The sequence below is a fragment of the Bos grunniens genome, chromosome 18, assembly GCF_055505025.1.
Source record: "Bos grunniens cultivar Pamir isolate PY7600 chromosome 18, Bosgru_T2T1.0, whole genome shotgun sequence".
Taxonomy (NCBI): domain Eukaryota; kingdom Metazoa; phylum Chordata; class Mammalia; order Artiodactyla; family Bovidae; genus Bos; species Bos grunniens.
The window spans coordinates 26,464,708-26,484,845 of NC_141182.1; the positions used below are offsets into that span (position 1 = coordinate 26,464,708).

Below are 20,138 nucleotides of genomic sequence, written 5' to 3' on the forward strand. Positions count from 1 at the left end.
GATTTCAGACTAAGCACTACAACTCAACTCCAGAATATAGTAATAACATTTTGCCATTTTCTTCAGTTATCTTGACCATCAAAACTTAAAAGAAGTAATAAACGGACAAATCCCACTTACTCCGTGCTCTCGAATTTTATCTGTGAGCCATTTGTCAAGTTTGAGGTATTCACGACGTGAAGCAAGTGCAGCAAGGTCAATAACAAAGGCAAATGGAGTACCATTTAGCAGCATTGACAAAGCCTAAAGAAAAAGAATATTAGAAACTACGAGTCAAGCAATTGAGTGACTTTTCTGTCCTATTTTCTGTTTCCAGTTTTTATTTTCACAAACAAGTCTAAATAAAATATTGCTAATATTTTCTTAATCGTAATTTTTTAAACAAAACAGCTTAGTGTATATCAATGGTAACACTTGTCCCTAACTATACGATCACATTTCAAAGACAAACACATGACTTTACCTTCACAATAAACTTTACCCTGTGTTTTTTCAAATAAACCTAAAGCAAAGCAAAACACAAAGCATGAAAAATTATCTTTATCTGTTAAAAAAAAAAAAATCTAAACTCAGGCTTCCTCTAAGTACAACTACACCACCAGTACTGTGTACATCAAATCAAAGACATCAAGAATCAGACTATTTGTCAAAAGAATCCGTTAATGCTAATGAAATCTGTAGAAAAGTCGATAGCCAATCAGTTTCTCCAAAAATTGTATCTCACAGATTACATCTAAGAAGATGTCAATATCACTTATTTTAAAACAGCCCTTTAAATATCATAGAAGACCAAACAAAACTCAGTGAAATGTAAATGAAAACATTTTTACACTTCTAAAGAACCACTCTTCTTCCAACCTCTTTCTACCTATAAGGAAAAACTAAATCTCATCCATTCTAGCTTAGAGTTACATGTGACTTATTCCTAAGACACTTGGAATTTTTATCATCAATAAATAAAGCGTTCTCTGTCCCTTCAAACTCACCTTCAAGTCCTGGGCCACATCAAGTATTCGAGACAACTTGGCCTGGTCATACTGCTCCCCTCGCATGTACCATTCTGCCATTGCATGCATGATAAGTTGGCGGATTGAGGGAGACTGTCCCTAAGAAAAGAAAAAGGGGAGTTAAATAGCACTACTACTACTAACCATTTTGATACGTTGTTGCAACTGCTATTACAAACGCTGATTTCACCTGTACTCATGTAAAATTGAGCTGTATCAGTGCAAATGATAAAGCATTGATTACAGTGACTTGTGTGTTGTGGGGGAAGGGGTGTTATTTCCATATCTTCCAAATGATGCCTACCCATAAACCCTTAGGTCATATACTCACTACAACAAATCTGTCCTATAAAACACTTTCAAAGACAATATATGATGTGAACATGAGGGTGCATCAAATTTACATGATCCCTTAAATTCAATTACATATTACTGGCCTATAAAGACAAAACAGTGTTCAGCAGAAAACAGCCTGTCTTTGCAGTTGAATGGTAATTTAGCTAATGTCTCTCAGAGAAGCAACAGCAATCTAAATCTACTATCTAAACCACTTTCCAGTAACTGTCTCAGAGTGACAGAAAGCCCAAGTGAGACACGTATCTAATCAGGAATGGTGATGCATGTCCCTTCACTGTGCCCTCTCTCACAGATTTATTGAGAAAAGTCTAAGAAGGCCTACGCTTCAAACTTCTGGTTAAATGTTTGATAAACACTTTGTAAACTCTTATCTATCATGTGATTTCAGTCTCCAGCAATGCAGGTGGCCCGAGGAAAGGAATGGAACCAAGGCTAATGTTTTCCAAGTTTTATCTGGTATATAACGAATAATAGCAGGAATATCTTAAAGAGGGGAACTTGGTATAAAGGGGAAAACAACTGCTTTTTCTTAAAGCCTCTACATATATCTGCATTTAAAATGCAGGCTACTGGGGAGGAGGGGAAGATCAATGGACAGAAGAGTATTTACTTGTCAAATGCATCCTACAAAATTGGGTGGGGGGCACAAGGGCTTGAAAACTCAGCAGGAACCAAAATAAAATTTTTTTTTTTAAATTTTATTTTATTTTTAAACTTTACAAATTGTATTAGTTTTGCCAAATATCAAAATGAATCCGCCACAGGTATACATGTGTTCCCCATCCTGAACCCTCCTCCCTCCTCATACCATCCCTCTGGGTTGTCCCAGTGCATTAGCCCCAAGCATCCAGTATCGTGCATCGAACCTGGACTGGCAACTCGTTTCATATATGATATTATACATGTTTCAATGCCATTCTCCCAAATCTTCCCACCCTCTCCCTCTGCAACAGAGTCCATAAGACTGTTCTATACATCAGTGTCTCTTTTGCTGTCTCGTACACAGGGTTATTGTTAGCATCTTTCTAAATGCTGGATTTAAAGTACAATTATGTCAATTCAATTGATCTGTGATATTCTCTCATTTGCTATTAAGAAGTAAAATGAGAACCTTCTGTTTCTATTAAGCTCTGTACTGGTACCCTAGCGATACAGTTTTCATAATACTGAATTTTTTTTTTAATTGTCTAGCCTCCTTGCTCTTTCAAGTTTTATACTTAATACCTACATGATGCTAAAAGATAAAATAAATTTTATGGAAGTGTGACTTTCTCAGAGTGTCAGGATTCCAAGGTTGACAATTTCTCTAGTTGAACATCATCAAAAGAATGTCTATTATGCAGAAATAGAATTACAGATGTAGGAAACTAACACAGTTATGGGGGGTGGGGATTGGGAACGACATATACACACTACTATGTACAAAAGAGAGATAACTAAATAAGAACCTACTGTACAGCAAAGGAAGCTCTACTCAACACTCTGAAATGGCATGTATGGAACAGAATCTGAAAGAATGAATATGTGTACGTATAACACTCACTTTGCTGTACACCCAAAACACAAATCAACAAAAAAGTTTTAATGTTGATTATTAAGACAAAGAAATGGTCGTATCTTACCTGTCCATGCCATGCATAGTGCAAAATTATAGCTGAGTTAGGGTGGTTTCCAAGGAAAATTGGCATCAGAGTGGAGATGAGTTCGTGGCGCAAGGTGTGCCAGGAGGTGTTGATTTGTAATAAGGCCAATACCAGCATGTCTGGACAGTGTTTGATAGGGAAGCTGAAGAGCTGTTTGACTTGCTCATATTGCCCTACCTCTGCGAGCCTTAGCAGAGATTCAATCAAATCCAAGCTCTTCCTAACAAGAATGGAAATAAGATAATCTGTCAGTGAAAATCTAAGGACACAAAATCCATTTTCCAAATAAATGATACCAGCTATCAAGACAAAACCAAGTTGCTGTCATCTTTAGTATTTGAAAAATATTTAAATTGGTGCTGATTCATCTCAAATATATAATGCTGGCATGCTTTCAAACTAACTTTAAAAGCCGTCCAAATTAACAAAATAAGTGATGAAGGAGTAGACGTGACTGACCATTTGCATAACCACGGACCTCCTCACCATGAAAAACTTTTTGTGATTAGAGTGAAAAGTAAAAATATCAGAGTTTACAAACAGTCAAAAATTCAATAAAACATAAACACAACAAACATTCTACATAAAAATACAACCTGACTCACACAACACTGCAAATCAACTGTATTTCAATTTAAAAAGAAAGCCCAGCCAGAACACTTACTTTGGTAACACAGTTTTAACTTACGTGCCCCCTCTGATGTCTATACAAGTTCAGAAGTAATCAATACCTCCTATGAATTGGAAGCTAAACGTGGTTGGCTTCAGCCAAGCCTCAAATCTTACTAATCCTAGTCCATAAAAACTATGGGATAGAGATCAAATTAAACACCATGAGGAAATAGATACCCTATTCATAGGGAAGACTACAGGATGCTATTTTTCCATTAAATCAATGGTCAAGAATTATATTAAAAAAAAAAAAAAAGGAGGAAGACTCATAGAATGAAAGAAACTATGTACTTAGACCTTGTGTGGACTCCCAATCATACAAAGTGTTATAAACCATTTTTGAGACAATTAGGGAAACCTGAATATACAGCTGTATCAAGGAGTTATTAAATATATAATGACATTTCAGTTTTATAAATTGGAAAGAGGTTTTTATCTGTTAAAATGAAGAAACACTACCATACACATTAATCTTAACAGGAAGGGGAAAAAAAAAAAAAAAAATCAACCAACCCAGCAGATCCAACACTGGCTACCACCTGGACATCTGGGGAATCGATACACTTTAGAACAGACCACTGCTTCAGAACAGGGATCAGCAAACAACATTCACAGGCCCAATCTCACACTGCCTAATTTTTGTAAATACTGTTTTGCTGGAATAGAGTCACACTCACATTTATACTGTGCTACAATTTAAGAGTTAAGTAGTTGCACAGAGACCATCTGGCCTGCAAAGCCACATATTAAACCCTTTACAGGGAAAATTTACCATCCTTTGTCTTGTAAGATGATGTCAATAGGGCTTTGTGCGTGCGTGCATGCTAAGTAGCTTCAGTCGTGTCTGACTCTGTGTGACCCTATGGACTGTAGCCTGCCAGGGTCCTCTGTCCATGGGGATTCTCCAGGCAAGAATACTGGAGTGGATTGCCATTTCCTACTCCAGGGGATCTTCCCAACCCAGGGATTGAACCCACATCTCTTAAGTCTCCTGTATTCTCCGGAGGGTTCTTTACTACTGGTGCCACCTGGGAAGCCCAATAGGGCTTTATACTGACCTAAAACGAACAGCCACAACACGTCCTCCTCCCTCCCCCTCCCCCCAAACACTAACTGTTCATGTTGAAAAAGTGTCCCAGTAGAGTATGGTTGAAAAAAATGGAAAAAACATTATAAAGTAGATGTCTTTGAGGACCAAAGCAGCCCATGGCCACTCCCTATAGCCATGAGTGTATTTTAATAGTAATGCACATCCATCCCTCAGAGAGGAATGACTTAAGTTTCAGGAGAAACCAACTCAGCCAGTCAGATTTTCCCTCAGAAATTTGGAATTGAAACTCAGAGAAAATAGATAATTAACTTAAAATTTGAGATTTCATGAGTTGGCCACTTTGAGCCACTTACAAAAGCAAGCAAGCAAAATCTACAGAGAAAAGAAAGGGATTTATCCCTAATAGAGAAGTGCAAATCTCCTTCTAACGTATCTGATAGTTTCAGAAAATATACAATGGCAGATATTACAAGAAGAAAGATGTGTCTAGTGATAAGGGGACTAAATAGAGATTTTCACCCAAGAACACCCTACTATATAAAATTTAGGGTAAGCAGGCTTGCTAAAAATACTATTTCATTTAAACCTTTAACTATGTAGTTGGCTAACTATTAATCTTATATTTCAAAAAAGTAGAAGTGATCCTTTCAAGAAAAGCTAGATGAAGAGTGTTTACCATGTGGCAATTTCTCGATTGTCATCCTCTGGTGGTGCTTTCAGAATATCAGTGGCAACAGTATGACAGGGATAGTCGGCAAAACAGAAGATCTCTGGATTTATAAGGGAATGCTGAATGAAGGAGAGCTGGAAAAAGAGAAAAAAGTCCTTACTACCATAAATGACTGTGGATGTTAAAAAACTGAAACATTTTAACAAAGCAATTTCAACCTTAAGGTTATCAGAAATTTCCCTTTAAAATCTTAATTATTTGATCTTTCAAAACCACAGGTAATTCAGACAAAATAAGGTACATGATGACCCTAGAGACAAACATCCTTAAAATACTGGGAAAACAGATGGATTGCTACACTTCAGCTGAGTCTGGTATTAAACTATAATAATGTTTCTTCAAAATTCACGGGAGTCCCTGCTTTTCTGAGCAATGCAAAACAAATTCTATTTTAAAACAATATTTTAATCAAAGGATAGATGTCACTATGTTAGTTGTTATTTTGTGTCTCTTCTATAGCTAAACACTATTCACTTACCTGGCCTTCTGCGTGTTTCCAAGGTCTGTATATGAGATCTACAGGGAACACTTCCATACCCAGACCCCTTTGAATGCCATAGACTACATTATGAAGTCCTTTACTATCACGAATTTGAAACCCAGGATGGTCCAGTTCATAAGTTACTTCCTTGAAATTCAAACTTGGGTTCTAAAAAAGAAAAGCACTTCAAAGTTTAATGAACAAAAGTGCACATATTTTGATTGCTTTATCCAAAGAGTCACATTAAATCTTTAGTTTAATCAAGATGGTAATAGTCTAATTATAGACACAAAATCATCTAAATCTTTCCGGCATTACCAAAAAGTCTTAGAAGAGGTATATTCCTTTTTTAAAAAATTTTTATTTTTATTTTGGCTGTGCTGGGTCTTCATTGTACCACATGGGCTTAGCTGCCCCGCAGCATATGGGATCTTAGTTTAGTGACCAGGGATCGAATCTGTATCTCCAGCACTGCAAGGCAGATTCTTAACCAGTGGACCACCAGGGGAGTCTCAGAAAAGCAAATTCTTAATATTCAAAATAAACCAGCTCTACTAGTAAGTAACTCCAATCTTTCAGCAAGCAACTCCAACCTTTCAGCTCATGATATACTTCTGAATATATATGAGGACATAATGGGGAAATTTCTCTTCCTCTACTTTAGTGCAATGAACACGCCCATCCCGATAATGCCTCTTCTTTACAGAAGACTTCATTACTTTGGAACAAAGTGGCAAAGATAAACCAATTATCCCAAATGTCAATCTTAAAGATCTCCCCTAAAAGTATCTCAATGTATGTATCAGGAAAAGTGATCTAAATTCTTTATGACAAAAAGACTAAAAATATTCTATTCAAAAATGTTTTATGAAAAGGTATTCATAAAAGCAGTATGAGATTCCTTAAAGAAACACAAAGCACAGGAAACAACTTTAGAAGATCATTTACCAAACAGTCTGCACCAAGCAATAAGAATATTTTGTGCTTGGGACTTCTCTGGTGTCCCAAGTGGGTGTCCCAGTGGTTAAGACTTTGAGCTCCCAATGTCAGGGGCACAAGTTGGATCCCTGGATGGGAGACTAAGATCCTGCATGCCACATCATGTGGCCAAAATGGAAAAAAAAAGAATATTTTGTGCTTGAAAGGGAAAAAAAAAAGGATGTGCATACTTCAAAATTAAATCTCCAACCAAAACATCATATCCAATTTAGTTTTGCTTTAAGGTGACTTCTCTGAAGACTTGCTTTGTATACAGTACAAAGAGTAAACCTCAGTTGGGGTATTCACTCTAAGGCAACAATAGCATTCAGAGGTGAGATTTTTTTCTACAGTTTGTTTCAAGGACTGAATGTGACAGAACAGAATCATAAATATACTATTAAATAGCATTCCTAGAAAGAGGTTAAGTTTGGAAAGTCCACAGGTATGCCCCTATGGTTTCCTCCTTCCATCCTGGGTAGTAAAAAAAAAAACCAAACAAATTATTAACCCAATGTATGTCTGAAATTGTCCTCTGCTCCCTGTCTACAAAAAAATATACAGAAACTCAAATATATGAGAAGAAAAAGGAAGAGGAAAATATTACTAATTCAACTATTCAAATCCACACTGAAGGTATTTAATTTATAGCCTTTGCACTCTGAAATCAAAACAACATAGGTTCAGATAACATGGAACACTGTCCTTGTCTACAATAAAAAAAAAAAAAAGAGTATCATCAATAAGGCAATAAACTACTGAGATGAAACAGAGAGAAAAGCATGTTTTCATTTTATAGACAACCACAGGTTAAGAACAAATTAATAACTGGTTATCCATAAGTGATAAAACTGTGATTTTATTTTGCTTTTATTTCATTTCACTTTCCAAATTTTCCGCCATGATCATGTTATTTTTTAATAGGTTTGAACACCATAAATCCATCTACTATTAAAATAAAAGGAAAACTCTTTGATGTTAAGGTCATAAAGAGAATGGTATGATTCCCTGTTATTCAGTTCTGCCTCTAAGTTACATATGTGGAAAACTAAAACTGAAATATAGGATAGACAAATGACCTGACACCTTACCAAGAATGTTATATGTGTGTATGTAGTCGTTAGCCTTATATGTAGTTCCCTGACATTTTATGAACAAGCCTGGAATATTACACCTTGATCTTGACTCCACACTCCCTTTTAATAACTAGAAGTTTTACCCTTGTATTTAACATTTCAACATTTTAGGAGAGGTACTTTTTATTTTACGAGAGGTACTTTTTATTTGGGAGCCAATTATTTAGCTTATGGATATTCCAGAAGTGGAACTAGTAAGAGATGTACTGATTTTTATTATTCCTATCCACCATAAACAAAGTTGGCAGGGTTTTTGTACACCTTCCAGAAAACATTCAGACTTTCTTTCTCCTCAATAATTCTTCATATAATCATTATTTTGTAACAAATTCACCCTTCCCCAAAAACCACACACTAACTGCCAGCCAATCATCTCATCAGTGTGATTCAGAACTGCATAGCAACAATTCATTATGAACAAAGCCAGAGTTTGACTATGTGCTATTTCCAGTACATAATTACTTCTGATGTTTCATTACATTTAAGCCAATGAAGTCAGAAATTACAAAACAGTGCAGCCCTCATTCAGCTAGGCACTTATTAAAATTTTCATTCTCTGGGCTATACCTTACTAATATCATAAATATACGACATTACATGTACTCACCAGTTCTTTGAGAACATCGATCAAGACTTCTACATTCCATGTGTGTGCCTGTGCTCCATCACTTTTATCTTTCCCATCACTCCAGATTCCACTGCCAGGAGCAGAGATACTCTGTAGGAGTAAAAAATGAATTAAACAAAGCCAACTACTGCATGTGTTCAGCTCGGGTTGATAGAACAATCATACTGACTTAATAAAATAAAAAGGGTAGGACATTAATTCACTTTGTAAAATAGTTGATTGCCACACTTACCTGTAATGGAATTCCGTCTGTTAATCCTGAATGAGTTCGAGCCATCATTCCTAAAACCCTTGCAACCTGGGCAGCTGTGACCTCCCGAACACCAAACTGCATGATTATATTGCGACATTCTTCAATACTGAAACAAAAATTTAACTTCAGAAAAATAGCACCCTCAACACCAAGGTTAAGAAACACTCATATGAGTCTTTGAGTGAAATCACTAGTTTTACTAACATAGAGTAATACACTTCATTTCTTCTTACTTTCACATAGCAAGTAATGGAAAAAATGTCCAGTTAAGAAAAAAGTTTAAAATACTGATTAAAGAAGGAAATATGAATTAAGAGTAGTATTTTTCAAAAAGAAACAAAATTATCCTCCTCAATCTTTGAATATCAGTATTTTAAAGAATAACTTGATTTATACCAATCAAGGGTTATTCTGATATGTACAAAGCCTTGAAAATGTACTTTTTTTCACTTTGCATCAACAGAAGTTTTATGCCAGACACATATATACACATAAGAAATACACTTTCAAACTAAGTGGAAATGTGATTTGAGTTTTAAAAATATTAAATGTTACACTTAAAGTCAAACTAAAGCACATAAATGCCCTTAATAATATATTCTCAGAAGAAACATTAATAATCCACTGTTTAATAGTCTTAAGTGCTACCATTAGGGTAAGCAATTTCCTCTGATGCCCCTGGCAAGTGGGGAAAATATTTGAAAGGCAGGGTATGAAAGGCTAGAAAAGGAAGACTGTAAAAATCAAGGCACAGTGAGGAAACTGAGGGTGGGAGGAGGCAGAAGCAAATCAGGCATGCTGGATGGGACACGATCCCATTAACACTTGCTGCAATGCCCTTTCTCTCTCAAAAGCTAAAAACGCATAACATGCCAACTAGGCTAGGAACCCCTGTCTGTAAATGTGAGCAATTAGGGGGGATGGATAAGTAGAAATTTAGCCACCAAAACACTAATAGGTGGCAGCAAAACTAATATGTGGAAGATTGAATTTAGAAGCAAAATTCTTGAGAGGCAAAGATAACACATCAAGGAATCATCAGGAACTTGCTGTAAAAAATGACACTGTACTTGTCCTAAGAGTAATCAGAGGTTTAAAATGCCTTCCTACCAACCTTGCACAAAAGCCATAGCCCACTTCTTGCATAAAATCAGCCAAAGAGCTCTCCATCATGGTTTTAGCTACCCCTCCGGAATCAGGCAGGATTCTGTCCATTAGAATGTCCCGTTTTTCAGGGTATAAAAGTGGTGCAAGCACCACAGGACAGCGTTCCTGGGGAAAATCTGAGAAAAGGAAGAAGATACTTATAACTGCTATATTGATTAAAAACGAACTGTCCTCTTTAACTCTCTAAAAGTCCCTCAAACCTGAGTCTTTGACAAGTTCATACTCAAAGCAAAGTTTATTCAGTTTATTCAGCTAGCCCAGTCCAAACTATGACTTCAACACCAATTCTAAAATTTGAATGTTCCTTTGTCATATATAATGGTCATGAGTATATTTTTAATTCTTTTAGATCCCATTATCCATTGACATTGACTAAGTCACACCCTATCAGTTCAGTTCAGTTCAGTCGTGTCCGACTCTTTGCGACCCCATGAACCACAGCACACCAGGCCTCCCTGTCCATCACCAACTCCTGGAGTCCACCCAAACCTATGTCCATTGAGTCGGTGATGCCACCCAACCATCTCATCCTCTGTCATCCTCCTCTCCTGCCCTCAATCTTTCCCAGCATCAGGGTCTTTTCAAATGAGTCAGCTCTTCACATCAGGTGGCCAAAGTATTGGAGTTTCAGCTTCAAGACAGTCCTTCCAATGAACACCCAGGACTGATCTCCTTTAGGATGGACTGGTTGGATCTCCTTGCAGTCCAAGGGACTCTAATTCTTCGGTGCTCAGCTTTCTTTATAGTCCAACTCTCATACCCATACATGACCACTGGAAAAACCATAGCCTTGACTAGACAGACCTTTGTTGGCAAAGTAATGTCTCTGCTTTTCAATATGCTGTCTAGGTTGGTCGTAAGTTCCCTTTCAAGGAGTAAACATCTTTTAATTTCATGGCTGCAATCACCATCTGCAGTGATTTTGGAGCCCAGAAAAATAAAGTCAGCCACTGTTTCCCCATCTATTTGCCATGAAGTGATGGGACCAGATGCCATGATCTTCATTTTCTGAATGTTGAGCTTTAAGCCAACTTTTTCACTCTCCTCTTTCACTTTCATCAAGAGGCTCCTCAGTTCCTCTCCACTTTCTGCCATAAGGGTGGTGTCGTCTGCATATCTGAGGTTATTGATATTTCTCCCAGCAATCTTGATTCCAGCTTGTGCTTCTTCCAGCCCAGCGTTTCTCATGATGTACTCTGCATATAAGTTAAATAAGCAGGGTGACAATATACAGCCTTGACGTACTCCTTTTCCTATTTGGAACCAGTCTGTTGTTCCTATATATCACTATATAGTTCACACCCTATATATCACTCTAAAATGTCACACAGCGCTATCAATTCCCATGCAAGGAAGGCATCAGAAACAACTGGTACATCCATGTCTTTTCATTTCACTGACAAGTGGAAAACTTCCTATTACTGAGAAAGTTAATGCAGTTTAAAATTATATAAATTTTAATATAATTATATAAACATTAAGAAAACAATAATAACAGTGAAAATGGATAGTGGCTAGTCCACTATAAGATTTGTTTTAAAGATCTCTGAAAGGAAGATGGCAATAACAGAACCAGGAGTTATCTTAGCACAACAATGCCAACAGCCAAAGAGGTAAAGTCGGTATATCAAAAGTGATCAACTTATTTCAACCAAAAAGAACATGCCACAATACCATAGTCTCTGTATCCCATAAAAGGGAAAAATCTGACCACATGGAAATACACCAAGTCCAAACTGAGATGGCACTTAGATAACAAGATTGTCAGTGAAGTGCTCTTCGCATTATACTGTTTCTATAACGAGGCTTTGTCACTAAAATACTCTTTTCCTTCTCAAAGATTATCAACTTAACAGAAAGGTAAATCGCTGTCTTCATTTGTATTCTGAAATCCCTTTGCCATGTATATTCATCCAAAAAAACCATCTTTTGTCTCATCTTTTATAGGCTACAGACAGTCTTTTTACCTCTGCGCAGCGTCTTAAGAAAAGCGTCTATCTGTTCCTGTCCAACTCCAAAGGCTCCCTTCTGCCCAAAGAGGAGATGGGACAGGAGGAGGTGTAGGACCTCTATTGCTATATCTTGGAAGCCACCTTCCTGATTTCCACTGACGTCTGCGTCAATGTAAGAACGCAGAAGATCTGGAAGCTTCTGTTTGATAAACTGGGCAGCTAGAAGGGTAAACAAACAAACAAAACAAGTTATTTTTGTACCACAACAGGTCAGAAGTCACATACCATCAAAATGTAGATAGATGACCATCGTTCTCATTCACCAACTCACCCTTCACCCTCTGTATTTTCACAGCTCTAGCTGGCAGACATAAAATAAAAGACCAATTGCCAAGGGCTTGGTGAGGGGGTAGAGAATTTTTGGACAGGTACAGAGCTTCAGTTTTTTAGAACAAAGAAGTTTCAGACATCCATTACATAACAATGTGAACAGTTAACACTAATGAATTATACATTTGAAAATGGTTATGAAGGCAGATTTTAATGTGTTTTTACTATATACACACACACATAAAGGAGATCAAACAAAAATAATCATACTCTCTAAACTAAGTTCAAGATTCAGAAATCCACAGATTTTAAAGACTCTAACCTCACTACAGGAAAGAAGAACTTACCAAAACCTCTGAGATCTGTGCTGGAAGAATTCAAGAGGGCAAGGCCAAAAATTACCTGAAAGAAGAAGGGTCAGATTGACCAAAGAGTACAAATAGTTGCTTTATTTCTAATTCTGTCTATCTCTTTTCTTAAATCACTTACCTCTTGTACTTTGCTTAACTTGAGAACTTTACTCAGCTGGGCAAATAAGTGGGGTGCAGGCTTTAAACTCTGAAACAAACCAAACTTTATTTTAAAATAGGAACATACAATTTTCAGATCTATAAAAGCATCTGTTCACCCAATTATGGTGCTGCACAGGAGTGACAAATCTGTACTGAGGCTAGCAACAGTTGTGGAACTGTGTTCTGACAAGCTTAAGCCTTGATATGACCTGGTTTTATTAAGATTCTAATTATTATCAAACTACCTTGACTTTTTTAGAAAGCTATAAAACCCTCCAAAGTAAGTATTTGAAGTTTTTTAATTAAAATATGATATGAGATCAAGGATTAAGGCTTTTTTACAACATCTAATAAGATATCACATCTTAGGGCTACTAAAAGGAATACCAACCTTCTGATAGTGCAATGGATTATCAATGGCATAGGACAGCGTCGAGATAAAATTTGGCTTCGTAATCAGTGACGCACACTCCTGAATCAGAAACTGAGTCTTTAAAAATAAAAAATAAAATTTCATTAGCACTCAGTCATTATCTTGCATAAACAGAAACAGCGTTGCTCAGAACATTAAAGGGTAACCTGATACTGTATACTGTTCCTACATTATCAAAATCAGCTCTTTAAAAATCCCACTGAAACTACCAAAGTCTATTAACAAGAAGTGTTACCAAAACCTCTGTAGGACAGAGTCCATTGACAAGGTCACCATAATATCATGTAATATCATGACAAACTGCTCCCAAATTGAGAATCAAGCCATAGAACTCAATCTAGGACAAGAGATCTTTCTGCCTGACTTACTTGTCAAGCAGGACTGCCCTACAGTCCCGCTTCCTTCAGGCAGGTCTCATTCCCAGTTCTCTAAGCCTGAATTGTGTAGCTATAATGGTCTGCAGCCAGGCAAGACAAGAGAAGGACAAGAAAAGGAGAAGTCCCTCTATCTTTAAGCCATTCAGCTAAGATTATTTCTGGATCCTATTTGTATGTGAGATCTGCTATGCAACTAGGCCCAAAATGCAACTCAGGGAACAATCAGATCTAAGTGAATATATACTGTGTAAGCCCCAAATACCTGATGAAAATCTTTGCCACTACTTTTACCATCGCCACTGAAATCCACATGCGAAAATAGGCAGCGTAATAAATGCCTGTCTGCCTCAGGACCGTGCCGATTCACAATCTAAAAAGACCAAAAATATGAGTTTGTAGTCAAAACTGAGTGATTTTTTTTTTAAATTCACCTCTAGGACAACATCCCAAATTACATAACTGTTCATTCTGGAATAAGAGTTCTAGGAATTGAGATGGAGGTGCCAATATTTTGTGATTAAATATTTTTAAAATGCTCCCTACAGGCACTAGCAAGAAGGAAAGAAAAACAAAAACTACCAGGAATTAGCCCCACCTAATTGTGTTCTCTGATTCCCCTCTATATCAAAAGCATCAAACAGCACAAATAACACACTGAAGTTGTAAGGCAACAAGTTTATAACAAACTGCACTCGTGGGAGCCTCATTTTTTCTGTCCATTGTTGTTTTTACCCTAAAGAGTATAACCTAAAATCTAACACAACTGCAATTTTTATAATAATAGCCCACATGGAAAAGCCCTAAAGGAACTGATCTAATTATTAGTACTGGCCCTGAGCTTCTGGCTGTTGCTCAAATTTACCAATGCTATTCCCTATAACTAAAAAACTCCAGATATCTACAAATTGGTTTGTCTTCTCACCTCCTTTAGGTTTCTGCTCTAAAGTCACTTCATCAGTGAGAGGTTTCCTAATTACCCTCCCTAAAACAGCAATATGACCTGCCATCATCACCCCTCACCCTGCTTTACTTCTCTCCATGGTACTTACCATCACCAGATAATTTTCTATTTTCTACATCTCACTAGACTATAAGTGAGAACTGGGAATTTATATATCTGTGTTCATGTCATATCTAGTCAAGAAAAGAGCTTCAGTTCAGTTCAGTCGCTCAGTTGTGTCCGACTCTTTGCGACCCAATGAATCATAGCACACCAGGCCTCCCTGTCCATCACAAACTCCCAGAGTTCACTCAGACTCACGTCCATCGAGTCGGTGATGCCATCCAGCCATTTCATCCTCTGTTGTCCCCTTCTCCTCCTCCCCCTAATCCCTCCCAGCATCAGAGTCTTTTCCAATGAGTCAACTCTTCGCATGAGGTGGCCAAAGTACTGGAGTTTCAGCTTTAGCATCATTCCTTCCAAAGAACACCCAGGACTAATCTCCTTTAGAATGGACTGGTTGGATCTCCTTGCAGTCCAAGGGACTCTCAAGAGTCTTCTCCAACACCACAGTTCAAAAGCATCAATTCTTTGGCACTCAGCTTTCTTCACAGTCCAACTCTCACATCCATACACGACTACTGGAAAAACCATAGCCTTGACTAGACAGACCTTTGTTGGCAAAGTAATGTCTCTGCTTTTCAGTATGCTATCTAGGTTGGTCATAACTTTCCTTCCAAGGAGTAGTGAAAAGTGAAAGTGAAGTCATGTCTAACTCTTTGCGACCCCATGGACCATAACCTACCAGGCTCTTCTGTCCATGGGATTCTCCAGGCAAGAGTACTGGAGTGGGTTGCCATTTCCTTCTCCAGGGGATCCTCCCAACCCAGCGATCGAACCTGGGTCTCCCACATTGCAGGCAGACGCTTTACCATCTGAGCCACCAGGGAAGCCAAGGAGTAAGCGTCTTTTAATTTCATGGCTGCAATCACCATCTGCAGTGGACACTGTTTCCACTGTTTCCCCATCTATTTCCCATGAAGTGATGGGACCGGATGCCATGGTCTTCGTTTTCTGAATGTTGAGCTTTAACCCAACTTTTTCACTCTCCTCTTTCACTTTCATCAAGAGGCTTTTGAGTTCCTCTTCACTTTCTGCCATAAGGGCGTGTCATCTGCATATCTGAGGTGATTGAAAAGAGCTTAGCACAATGTATATGTAGAGTAATCATCTGTCTATTAAATAGCACATTAACAGACTCCATGAGCCAAAAGATTCGTTCTGGGTTTTTAGTATATTATCTGTATGAATGCTTTGGATTACTTTATAAAAAACAGTGCACCTATTCAAACAGTTTAACATATTAAAAAGAACATGAAAAATTTTTGCGGGAGACATAAAAGATTACTTTTAACACAAAAGACATAATTGTCAAACTCCTAAGTAAAAGATGGTGGAACTAAGACTACTTTTTCCCTATTCTAGCCTCTCATATTAAAAAAAAAACAAAAAACTTCAGTGACTTCTTTGGTCATCCAGTGGTTTAAGAATCTGCCTACCAATGCAGGGGACATAAGCTCAATACCTGGTCCAAGAAGATCCCACATGTCACGGACCAACTGATACCATGTGCCACAACTACTGAAGCCTGTGCACCTAGAGCTTGTGCTCTGCAACAAGAGAAGACACCACAGTGGGAAGCCAGGACACCACCACTAGAGAAATTCCACACAGCAACAAAGGCTCAAGGAAGGAAGGAGGCAATTTTTTTTTTTTTTTTAAATTTAAAATAGGGTCAAAGGACTTGGAAGCTGATAAGAATAAGCTTTCAGTGGCCAAAGAGGATAATGGATGAATATCAAGAATACTTTCAATGGCTTCAAACACATCAAATATGTTAAAAAAATACGCAGATTTCTAATATTAAAAAACCATTCATTGGTCTTATTTGGAGGCTAGGAAACAAGTCATTTTGAAAACTGGCAAACAGAATCAAGCCCTTCCTCTATATAAATCATACTTCAGGCAACCAGACAATTACAGGTGGTAAGGGCAAGTTTCCATTTACAGAACTATTTCAACTAATAAAAAATGCTAACAATTAGAATGTTACCACTTTGCAATCCTTAACAATCAATGAATCCAGTCAATGAACAAAGCCTGACAAAAATCACAAAAATAGAGACTAGACATTATGAACTCCTAATTAAATAAAGTATACACTGCCACCCATAAAACTGTCCTAAGGGAGAAAAAAACCTTAATCTGATTAAGCTCCCAAATTTAATTATCAATTTATAGCAAAGTAAAGAACATGTAAAATACCACCCTGGGAATGTAATCAGCAATATTCAGACAGTGGATAACTACCGGACAATCTGATTTCTTTAACAAAATAACTGCAAGGGTGGGGGGGTTGGGGAGGGAAGAAGGATAAAACACAGATTTTAAGAGATTTAATAAAAATGCAACAAACTATGGGGCAGAAGTCCTGACTCAAGTCAACAGTTTTTACCTTTTTTTAAATGAGGCAAACTGAAAAAATGCTAATGTTAACTGGATATTTGATGCTTAAGAACTATTCTGCCAGGGGGAAGGGTTTGGAGGAGGATTGGGAATTTGAGAGTAGCAGGTGCAAACTACTGTACAGAATGGATAAACACATCCTACTGGATAAACATCCTATTCTACAACAAAAAGAATTATATTCAGTATCCTGAATAATGAAATAATATATAAAATAATGAAAAAGAATACAAAAAATAATATACATACACATAACTGAATCACTCTGCTGTACACCAGAAACTAACCAACACTGTAAATCAACTATACTCTAATAACATTAAAAAAAAAAAAGTTACTGAGCATTTTAAAAAAAGATGTGATAATGGTATTGAGATTAGGTTTATGGTAAGACATAAATGAAATTATGCCTGGGATCTGCTTTAAAACAACTGAAGAGAATGGGTTAGATGAAACAAGACTGGTTACGAAACCAGTCTGGTTTCAAATGAAACCAGATGACAGATTCATGGGGGTTCTATTATACCTACTCATGTGTGACTGAGATCATCTTTAATAAAATCTTAAACTGCAATTTTATTATTACATTTTATGGATGAAATAATTGAAATTTTAATAAAATTTTTAAATTTATTGAGACTATCATTTAAAGAACAGTATAAAATGTTTTTATAATAAAAATACTTTTAATGCAAACCAAAAATTACTCAAGTATTAAAAAGCTGAGTAGGAAAACCAGGCTTGATTTTATTTTTCTATATTTTACTTACATAGTACCTTTTTAAATATTTACTAATTTGTTTGTTTATTTGGCAGCACCGGGTCTTAGCAGCAGCTTGGGGGATCTTTGATCTTTAATTGTAGCATGTGGGAGCTAGTTCCCTGACCAGGAATCAAACCAGGGCCCCCTGAGTTGGGAGTGTGGAGTCTTAGCCAATGGACCACCAGGAAAGTCCTCATGTTTTCTTTAATAATGACAACAAATATTTTCAAAGAAAATAACAACTATAGGAGTTACTCTCTAAAGAACATCATAAAACCCTGACTAAGGGGGCAAATTAAATTCTCAAGTTGCTTTTTCACCTATAGCATAGTAATACTAGCCAGCTCATTCACATTTAGGGATTTCATACATCTAAAGAAAATCTGATAAATATTCCTTCTTCCTACTTGTCAGCAGAAGAAAGAACAAAAGGAACACAATTCCAGTCAACCTATTTAAGCCACAACAAGTGAAAAGTGTTAGTCACTCAGTTGTGTCCAACTCTTTGTGACTCCATGGACTATAGCCCACCAGGCTCCTCAGTTCATGGAATTCTCCAGGCAAGAATACTGGAGAAGATCCCTTCTCCAGGGGATCTTCCCAACCCAGGGACTGAACAAGGGTCTCCTGCACTGCAGGCAGATTCTTTACTGTCTGAGCCACGAGTTCAGTTCAGGTCGGTTCAGTCGCTCAGTTGTGTCCAACTCTTTGTGACCCCATGAATCACAGCACACCAGGCCTCCCTGTCCATCACCAACTCCTGGAGTTCACTCAGACTCACGTCCATCGAGTCAGTGATGCCATCCAGCCATCTCATCCCCTGTCGTCCCCTTCTCCTCCTGCCCCCAATCCCTCCCAGCATCAGGGTCTTTTCCAATGAGTCAACTCTTCGCATGAGGTGGCCAAAGTACTGGAGTTTCAGCTTTAGCATCATTCAGTGAGCCACGAGGGAAGCCCCTAAATATTTATAAAAATAAATACTAGGCAGCTTAGAACTGCAGTAAGCCTTTACCTATCACCAAAGGAAATCCAGAGTCAAGAACTAGAACCCTATTCCCATCCCAGTTCTAAATTTCTTACCATTCTCAAAGTTAAGAGAGGGGGCTATCTGCAAAGGTACCAGTGAGGCCATACTTGTATAAAGAAAATCTGTACACACTGAAAACCTCAGCCCAAGGCTAAAACCAAACATTCTAACATCGACGTTCAAAATTAATTACTAAATAATTTATTCCTTCTTTCATTTCAATTCAAATGCACTTGAACACTAAAGGTTAGGTATAGGAGACAGAGACTAAAGGACAGTCCCACACCTTGAGGTCTTTGGAGTAGAGAAGACGATCAAACCAATTATAATATACTATTAAGTTGACCACATAGAGCCTTGCTGGGGGAAATCCAGGCAGTGCCACCATATTTCCCACTTCAAGGTGAAGTTGTAGGTGCCCCTGCAATTGGCTCCTTCCGTGTTCGTCTAAGCTGCAATTGTATTACTCAAGAACACATGTCTTTCTGAGGCAGCCCTCAAACAACAAGATGGATATAAAGGCCAAGCCATCTGGGCCCCCCAGAGGACCACTGTGATATCCACTCCAGTTCTCCCTGTGGAGCTGGCCAAGATTTTTACTGAGTTTCCACCACAGTTCTCCTGAATTACCATATAACCAAGCAATTCCATTCTTCGGTATATACTCTCAAAATTTAAAATAAACATCCACCCAAAACTTGTAAATGAATGTTGATAGCCACAATATCTACAACAGCCAAAAAGTGGAACCAAACCTAAATATCCAGATGCATGCTTCGACATGAATTAACCTTGAAAACTTACGCTAGTGAAAGAAGGCAGAAACAAAATGCCTCATATGGTATGATTCCATTTATATGAAATGTTTAGAAAGACAAACCCATGGAGGCACAAAGTAGGTTAGTGGTTGCCAGTGGCTGGAGGGAGGGAGAAATGGAAAGCAACTGCTAATGGATTCAGGTGTTTCCTCTTCAGGTGATGCGAACATTCTCAAGTTAGATGGCGACAGCCAAACAACTTTATTAATATACTAAAAACTAGCCAATTTTACATTTTAAAAGGATCAGTTTTATAGTTTGTGAAGTATATCTCACTTTAAGACAGAAAAGAAAACGGGACAGACTAAAATGAAACAGATCAGATTTCCTAAATTTTATAGAAAAATCAAAATCTGT

General features: G+C 37.5%; 1 protein-coding gene across 10 annotated transcripts in view; it reads right to left on the bottom strand.

Annotated features, from left to right (window-relative positions):
* CNOT1 (CCR4-NOT transcription complex subunit 1) overlaps positions 1-20,138 on the bottom strand; it is an 82,832-nt gene that overhangs the window by 37,016 nt on the left and 25,678 nt on the right. For all 10 annotated transcript variants that reach the window (XR_015145538.1, XR_015145537.1, XM_086350938.1 and 7 more), the window contains exons 3-15: positions 13,970-14,077; positions 13,289-13,387; positions 12,875-12,943; positions 12,733-12,787; positions 12,071-12,274; positions 10,051-10,219; positions 8,916-9,042; positions 8,663-8,773; positions 5,939-6,109; positions 5,407-5,534; positions 2,987-3,227; positions 987-1,106; positions 121-243 (exon numbers count right to left, since the gene is read on the bottom strand). Coding sequence is in view for 8 of the 10 variants with exons in the window: in XM_086350938.1 (XP_086207064.1) it covers positions 121-243; positions 987-1,106; positions 2,987-3,227; positions 5,407-5,534; positions 5,939-6,109; positions 8,663-8,773; positions 8,916-9,042; positions 10,051-10,219; positions 12,071-12,274; positions 12,733-12,787; positions 12,875-12,943; positions 13,289-13,387; positions 13,970-14,077 (1,725 nt within the window). In the remaining 2 variants the exon portion in view is untranslated. The remainder of the gene's footprint in view (positions 1-120; positions 244-986; positions 1,107-2,986; positions 3,228-5,406; positions 5,535-5,938; positions 6,110-8,662; positions 8,774-8,915; positions 9,043-10,050; positions 10,220-12,070; positions 12,275-12,732; positions 12,788-12,874; positions 12,944-13,288; positions 13,388-13,969; positions 14,078-20,138) is intronic.